Consider the following 8,980-nt stretch of genomic DNA (forward strand, 5'->3'; position numbering starts at 1 on the left):
GCCAAAAAATTACAAACTCAAGGTTTCAAAACGTCTTCAAACCAACGAGAGACGTCACCATGACGACAGCCGATGGTTCCCACCACATCGACCGCCATGGAAACAGGAAGTCAGTGGTAGAGTACTAAAGCCCGCCTCTTGCATGATTTGATTGGCTGCCTGGTCCTCGTGGTGAGAGTTAACTGGCTAAAGTCAGGAAGTGATGACGGAGAAACAGACTGATTGGTTGACGCTTCACTTGGTCGTTGGACGCTGAAAACAGCTGAGCGGCTCAACTTTGACCCCTGGCTTCACGTCAAACTACCATCAGGCCTCTCAGAAGCTTCACTGCTCATTGGTCATCTTCAGTTTGGTGACCTTTGACCTGGATGTTGTGAGCTCCGGGTCGCCCTACAGTATTGATCTCCTTTTCTTTACAGTAGACAGATATTAGAGGCGGAAAGAAAAGCGATCGGCCTGCTGGGATTGGTTCTTCCTCGTCACGTGACTCGTCACATGACTGAAAGTTTTCCTGTTTTTATCTCGGAGAGCTCAGGTTCAACGCCTCCATCACTGCTGACGCCGATCAATAACCTGATCAATATGGTGATCAGTATCCTGATCAATAGGCTGTCTGTCTGACCACCTGTCTGTCTCTCAGCTCAGTGCTGTCTGGCTGCCTTCGTGCTTTTGGCTCTCTCTGATTGGTGGATGCTGGCCCTGCTCTATGCTGGTTGGCTGTGGCTGGACTGGGACACGCCCACCTGTGGAGGTCGAAGGTCACAGTGGGTCCGGAGCTGGAGCGCCTGGGACTTCTTCAGGGACTACTTCCCTCTGACGGTGAGCGCCGCATTATTGATCAGATCCATCGGCACAGAGGAGATCAATAAACCCGAGCAGTCTGTCTGATGATTGATTATTGATTTGTGTCAGTCTGATGATTGATTATTGATTTGTGTCAGTCTGATTATTTATTATTGATTTGTGTCAGTCTGATGATTGATTGACTAATGTCAGTCTGATTATTGATTTGTGTCAGTCTGATGATTAATTATTGATTTGTCAGTCTGATGATTGATTTGTGTCAGTCTGATGATTTATTATTGATTTGTGTCAGTCTGATTATTTATTATTGTTTGTGTCAGTCTGATGATTTATTATTGATTTGTGTCAGTCTGATTATTTATTATTGATTTGTGTCAGTCTAATTATTGATTATTGATTTGTGTCAGTCTGATTATTGATTATTGATTTGTGTCAGTCTGATGATTTATTATTGATTTGTGTCAGTCTGATGATTGATTATTGATTTGTGTCAGTCTGATTATTTATTATTGATTTGTGTCAGTCTGATTATTTATTATTGATTTGTGTCAGTCTGATTATTTATTATTGATTTGTGTCAGTCTGATTATTGATTATTGATTTGTGTCAGTCTGATTTGATTTGTGTCAGTCTATTGATTTGTGTCAGTCTGATTATTTTATTATTGATTTGATTTGATTTGTGTCAGTCTGATTATTGATTTGATTATTGATTTGTGTCAGTCTGATGATTGATTATTGATTTGTGTCAGTCTGATGATTGATTATTGATTTGTGTCATTGATTTGTTTATTATTGATTTGTGTCAGTCTGATGATTTATTATTGATTTGTGTCAGTCTGATGATTTATTATTGATTTGTGTCAGTCTGATTATTTATTATTGATTTGTGTCAGTCTGATTATTGATTATTGATTTGTGTCAGTCTGATTATTGACTATTGATTTGTGTCAGTCTGATGATTGATTATTGATTTGTGTCAGTCTGATTATTGATTTGTGTCAGTCTGATTATTGATTTGTGTCAGTCTGATGATTGATTATTGATTTGTGTCAGTCTGATTATTGATTTGTGTCAGTCTGATGATTGATTATTGATTTGTGTCAGTCTGATGATTGATTTGTGTCTCCAGCTGGTTAAAACTGTCGATTTGGATCCAAAGAAAAACTACATCTTTGGATTTCATCCACACGGTGAGAAAGACAGCTGTCTCTCTGTCCGTCTGTATGTCTCTCACTGAATCTCTATCTGTCTGTCTCTCAGGTGTGCTGGTAGCTCTGTTGACCTGTCTCTATCTGTCTGTCTCTCAGGTGTGCTGGTAGCTCTGTTGACCTGTCTGACTCTATCTGTCTGTCTCTCAGGTGTGCTGGTAGCTGTGTTGACCTGTCTGACTCTTTACCTGTCTGTCTCTCAGGTGTGCTGGTAGCTGTGTTGACCTGTCTGACTCTTTACCTGTCTGTCTCTCAGGTGTGCTGGTAGCTGTGTTGACCTGTCTGACTCTCTACCTGTCTGTCTCTCAGGTGTGCTGGTAGCTGTGTTGACCTGTCTGACTCTCTACCTGTCTGTCTCTCAGGTGTGCTGGTAGCTGTGTTGACCTGTCTGACTCTCTACCTGTCTGTCTCTCAGGTGTGCTGGTAGCTGTGTTGACCTTTCTGACTCTCTACCTGTCTGTCCCTCAGGTGTGCTGGTAGCTGTGTTGACCTGTCTGACTCTCTACCTGTCTGTCTCTCAGGTGTGCTAGTAGCTGGGGCGTTTGGGAACTTCTGTACGGAGGCGACAGGTTTCTCTCGTCTGTTTCCTGGACTGAAGTGTCACCTGTTGATGCTGCCGTTCTGGTTCAGGGTCCCTCTCTTTAGAGACTACATCATGTGTGGAGGTAAACACCTGTCTCTCTGTCTGTCTGTCTGTCTGTGTGTCTGTGTGTCTGTGTGTCTCAAGAGACTTGAATTATTTTCATCAGCTGTCAGAGACGGACTAACTTATTAAGTATAATCATATTGTTGTTATTAATAAAAGTAATAATAATAATAATGAACATATTAAATACACGTAGACCTGAACGGGAACAAAACCAGGTTCAGGTCTGAAAGAGGTTTTGATTGACCCTCCACTCACTCAGCTGTTTGTTCAGCTCTGAGTAAACACTGTGTTATAGGTCAGAGCAGGAGGAGGCAGGAAGCTGCTCTCTGATTGGCTGTCGGAGCAGGGTCACATGGGTTTAGTTTCATCATTGATCCTCCAGTGATCAGAATTCAAAGAGAACAGCTTCCTGATTGGTTCCCAGTTTTCTCCTCAGAGTGACGCCTCTCTGCTCGTTTTGATCTGTGATGATGAGTTCATCATGTAACACCTGGTGGACAGACTGTGGAACTGCAATGATCACATGATGTTCCGTCCAGAACCTGTCTGTCAGTCACCTGTCTGTCTCTCAGGCCTGGTGTCCAGCTCTAAGTCCATCCTGTCTTTATAAACCTGTCTGTCTCTCACCTGTCTGTCTCTCAGGCCTGGTGTCCAGCTCTAAGTCCATCCTGTCTTTATAAACCTGTCTGTCTCTCACCTGTCTGTCTCTCAGGCCTGGTGTCCAGCTCTAAGTCCATCCTGTCTTTATAAACCTGTCTGTCTCTCAGGCCTGGTGTCCAGCTCTAAGTCCATCCTGTCTTTATAAACCTGTCTGTCTCTCAGGCCTGGTGTCCAGCTCTAAGTCCAGCCTGTCTCACCTCGTCAGCCGTCCTGCAGGAGGTAACGTCGCTGTCATCGCGGTGGGTGGAGCTCCAGAGGCTCTGGACGCTCGACCAGGAGCTTTAACACTTCAGGTTCTGTCATGAATTCATCAACAGCTAGTTAAAGCTAAGTCAAGCTAGTTAAAGCTAATTAAAGCTAATTAAAGCTAATGACTCATTATGAAATGTCCTTTAACAGACATGTTAGTATCTAACAATGTCCAGAGAGACAGTACTTAGCCTTGTGCAAACGTACTTAGCCACGTGCTAACATACTTTACCTGGTGCTAATGTACATTGCCTTGTGCTAACATACTTTGCCACACGTTAATATACTTTACCCTGTGCTAATGTACTCTAATGTACCCTGTGCTAATGTACTTTACCCTGTGCTAACGTACTTTACCCTGTGCTAACGTACTTTACCCTGTGCTAATGTACTCTACCCTGTGCTAATGTACTTTACCCTGTGCTAATGTACTCTACCCTGTGCTAACGTACTTTACCCTGTGCTAATGTACTCTACCCTGTGCTAATGTACTCTACCCTGTGCTAACGTACTTTACCCTGTGCTAACGTCCTTTACCCTGTGCTAATGTACTCTACCCTGTGCTAATGTACTCTACCCTGTGCTAACGTACTTTACCCTGTGCTAATGTACTCTACCCTGTGCTAATGTACTCTACCCTGTGCTAATGTACTCTACCCTGTGCTAACGTACTTTACCCTGTGCTAACGTACTTTACCTGGTGCTAACGTACTTAGCCTTGTGCTAACGTACTTTACCTTGTGCTAACGTACTTAGCCTTGTGCTAACGTACTTAGCCACATGGTAACGTACTTTACCTTGTGCTAACATACTTTACCCTTCAATAACCTACTTAGCCACGTGTTAATGTACTTTACCTGGTGCTTATATACTTTAAGTGGTGCTAACGTACTTTACCTGGTGCTTATGTACTTTACCTTGTGCTACGTAGCATGCTAATGTCTGAAGAGTACAAGAGGTGAATGTCCAGTTTGATAATTAAGATTTAAATCACATTTCGTTGAAGTAACACAACAAACCTCAGACCCTAAAACATAGATTTGATTTAATACCGTCAGTTAGCTTAGCATATTCAGTACATATCTCCCTCTCATTATAAACTGGATGACTATGAGAACTTCAAACAGATTTCTACAAACACTTTGATGTGAACATTTGTTTGTTTGCGTTTCAGGTTCGAAACAGGAAGGGCTTCATCAAACTGGCCCTCAAACACGGGTGGGTGGAGCTTATGAAGGGGCGGGGCTCTGAGGGCGGAGCTTCAAACATTACACTGACCGTGTGTGTGTGTGTGTGTGTGTGTGTGTGTGTGTGTGTGTGAGAGCAGAGCTCAGCTGGTTCCAGTCTTTTCTTTCGGAGAGAACGAGTTGTTTGATCAGATGGAGAATCCCACCGGCTCTCCTCTGAGGAAGCTGCAGGTCAGAGGTCACACGTCAAGTTCATTATACTAAAAAACATTCATAATGACATGAAAACGAAATAAAAGATTGAGCTGGTGAGATGTGTATATATATATATATAAGTATGTATATATATGTATGTATGTATATACATACACATGTATATGTATGTTTATTTATATGTATATATATGTGTATATATACAGCGGGTAAAATAAGTATTGAACACGTCACCATTTTTCTCAGTAAATATATTTCTAAAGGTGCTATTGACATGAAATGTTCACCAGATGTCGGTAACAACCCAAGTAATCCATACATACAAAGAAAACCAAACAAATACGTTCAGAAATTAAGTTATGTGTAATCAAATGGAATGACACAGGGAAAAAGTATTGAACACGCTTACTGAAATGTATTTAATACTTGGTACAGAAGCCTTTGTTGGTAACGACAGCTTCAAGACGCCTCCTGTATGGAGAAACTAGTGGCATGCATTGCTCAGGTGTGATTTTGGCCCATTCTTCCACACAAACAGTCTTCAAATCTTGAAGGTTTCGTGTTCCTCTTCTATGAACTCTGATCTTTAGTTCTTTCCATAGATTTTCTATTGGATTCAGGTCAGGTGATTGGCTGGGCCATTCTAGCAGCTTTATTTTCTTTCTCTGAAACCAATGGAGAGTTTCCTTGGCTGTGTGTTTGGGATCATTGTCTTGCTGAAATGTCCACCCTCGTTTCATCTTCATCATCCTGCTAGATGGCAGCAGATCTTTATCAAGAATGTCTCGGTACATTTTTCCATTCATCCTTCCTTCAATTATATGAAGTTTGCCAGTGCCGTATGCTGAAAAACAGCCCCACACCGTGATGTTCCACCTCCAAACTTCACTGTTGGTCTGGTGTTTTTGGGGTGATGTGCAGTGCCATTTGACCTCCAAACATGGTGTGTATTATGGCATCCAAAGAGTTCCATGTTGGTCTCATCTGACCAGACTATATTCTCCCAGTATTTCACAGGCTTGTCTAAATGTTGTGCAGCAAACTTTAAACGAGCTTCAACATGCTTTTTCTTCAGCAATGGAGTCTTGCGTGGTGAGCGTGCATACAGGCCACGGCGGTTGAGTGCATTACTTATTGTTTTCAATAGCACCTTTAGAAATATATTTACTGAGAAAAATGGTGACAATGGTGTTCAATACTTATTTTACCCGCTGTATATGTATATACAGTGGGTACGGAAAGTATTCAGACCCCTTTAAATTTTTCACCCTTTGTTTCATTGCAGCCATTTGCTAAAATCGAAAAAGTTCATTTTTTTTCGCATTAATGTACACTCAGCAACCCACCTTGACCAGAAATGTAGAAATTTTTGCAAATTTATTAAAAAAGAAAAACTGAAATATCACATGGTCATAAGTATTCAGACCCTTTGCTCAGTATTGAGTAGAAGCACCCTTTTGAGCTAGTACAGCCATGAGTCTTCTTGGGAATGATGCAACAAGTTTCTCACACCTGGATTTGGGGATCCTCTGCCATTCTTCCTTGCAGATCCTCTCCAGTTCTGTCAGGTTGGATGGTGAACGTTGGTGGACAGCCATTTTCAGGTCTCTCCAGAGATGCTCAATTGGGTTTAGGTCAGGGCTCTGGCTGGGCCAGTCAAGAATGGTCACAGACTTGTTCCGAAGCCACTCCTTTGTTATTTTAGCTGTGTGCTTCGGGTCATTGTCTTGTTGGAAGGTGAACCTTCGGCCCAGTCTGAGGTCCTGAGCACTCTGGAGGAGGTTTTCTTCCAGGATATCTCTGTACTTGGCCGCATTCATCTTTCCTTCAATTGCAACCAGTCGTCCTGTCCCTGCAGCTGAAAAACACCCCCATAGCATGATGCTGCCACCACCATGTTTCACTGTTGGGATTGTATTGGGCAGGTGATGAGCAGTGCCTGGTTTTCTCCACACATACCGCTTAGAATTAACGCCAAAAGTTCAATCTTGGTCTCATCAGACCAGAGAATCTTATTTCTCATAGTTTGGGAGTCCTCCATGTGTTTTTTGGCAAACTCTATGCGGGCTTTCATATGTCTTGCACTGAGGAGGGCTTCCGTTGGGCCACTCTGCCATAAAGCCCCGACTGGTGGAGGGCTGCAGTGATAGTTGACTTTGTGGAACTTTCTCCCATCTCCCTACTGCATCTCTGGAGCTCAGCCACAGTGATCTTTGGGTTCTTCTTTACCTCTCTCACCAAGGCTCTTCTCCCACGATTGCTCAGTTTGGCTGGACGGCCAGGTCTAGGAAGAGTTCTGGTCATCCCATACTTCTTCCATTTAAGGATTATGGAGGCCACTGTGCTCTTAGGAACCTTATATATATATATATATATATATATATATATATATATATATATATATATATATATATATATATATATATATATATATATATATATATATATATATATATATATATATATATATACATATATATATATACATATATATATATATATATATATATATATATATACATATATATATATATATATATATATATATATATATATATATACATATATATATATATATACATATATATATATATATATATATATATATATATATATATATATATATATATATATATACATATATATATATATACATATATATATATATATACATATATATATATATATATATATATATATATATATATATACATATATATATATATATATATATATATATATATATATATATATATATATATATATATATATATATATATATATATATATATATATATATATATATATATATATATATATATATATATATATATATATATATATATATATATATATATATATATATATATATATATATATATACATATATATATATATATATGAAGGTCAGCATGTTGTTCTGCATTCACAGAACCGGCTGCAGTGCATCATGGGAGTAGCGTTGCCTCTGTTTCACGCCAGAGGAGTTTTCCAGTACAGCTTTGGTCTGATGCCCTACAGGAAGCCCATCCACACCGTCGGTATGACCTCACTGATGTACATGACACATTTATAATCTGTTTACATCACAGTCTGAGGAGATCTGTGTTATGGTCCCTCCCCCCTCCCCCCTTGTTTTCAGTGGGGAAACCAATCCCGGTGGTCCAGACTCCAAGTCCCAGCTCTGAGGACATCGAGGGTCTTCATGAACTTTACATGCAGAATCTGACAGAACTGTTCGAACAGCACAAACACAAATATGGTCTGGGCGAACATCAGCATCTGACCTTCATATGACCTTGATATTAAACACCTGACCTTCATATGACCTTGATATTAAACACCTCACCTTCATATGACCTTGATATTAAACACCTGACCCTCATATGACCTTTATAGAAACACCTGGCCTTCATATGACCTTGTTCAGGGGGTCTGAAGGGGAACCACTGTATTGATTGATCCCTCTGTTGAGCTCTATTGATAAAGAGCTAGCATGCTAACACTGAATGAGTGAAGAACATTAACGCTGTAGCTTTATCTGTAATCATTAAATATACTACGAGTGTATGAGTGACTGATTAATGATGAGCTCATGGTACCGGGGGTATATATTTGTGTGTATACATATATATATATATATATATATATATATATATATATATATATATATATGTGTATATATATATATATATATATATATATGTATATATATATATATATATATATATATATATGTGTATATATATATATATATATATATATATATGTGTATGTATGTGTATATTGGATTGAATTAGGAATGCAAACAGATTTCACGGTGCGTTTAGGAGCGACGTAAACATGAATGTTATGTTTGTGTTTAATATTCACCTGATGATGTAGACAGAGCCGTCTGATTGGTTTATTTCAAAATGTTTGAATAAAGATGTTCATTCAGGAATTCATATATGTAGAGTTATGAACATGTTAACATCCACCCATATATGTAGTTATGAACATGTTAAC

General features: G+C 39.5%; 1 protein-coding gene across 1 annotated transcript in view; it reads left to right on the top strand.

The window, feature by feature from the left end:
- mogat3a (monoacylglycerol O-acyltransferase 3a) overlaps positions 1–8,646 on the top strand; it is a 10,567-nt gene extending 1,921 nt beyond the window's left edge. Inside the window, exons 2-9 of the mRNA XM_054601060.1 lie at positions 641–819; positions 1,936–1,996; positions 2,536–2,679; positions 3,486–3,616; positions 4,747–4,790; positions 4,900–4,990; positions 7,905–8,013; positions 8,115–8,646. Of these exons, the coding sequence (XP_054457035.1) occupies positions 641–819; positions 1,936–1,996; positions 2,536–2,679; positions 3,486–3,616; positions 4,747–4,790; positions 4,900–4,990; positions 7,905–8,013; positions 8,115–8,269 (914 nt within the window). The 3' untranslated portion in view covers positions 8,270–8,646. The remainder of the gene's footprint in view (positions 1–640; positions 820–1,935; positions 1,997–2,535; positions 2,680–3,485; positions 3,617–4,746; positions 4,791–4,899; positions 4,991–7,904; positions 8,014–8,114) is intronic.
- The last annotated feature ends 334 nt before the right edge of the window (positions 8,647–8,980 follow it).

Source organism: Anoplopoma fimbria, chromosome 7, assembly GCF_027596085.1.
Source record: "Anoplopoma fimbria isolate UVic2021 breed Golden Eagle Sablefish chromosome 7, Afim_UVic_2022, whole genome shotgun sequence".
Classification (NCBI taxonomy): Eukaryota; Metazoa; Chordata; class Actinopteri; order Perciformes; family Anoplopomatidae; genus Anoplopoma; species Anoplopoma fimbria.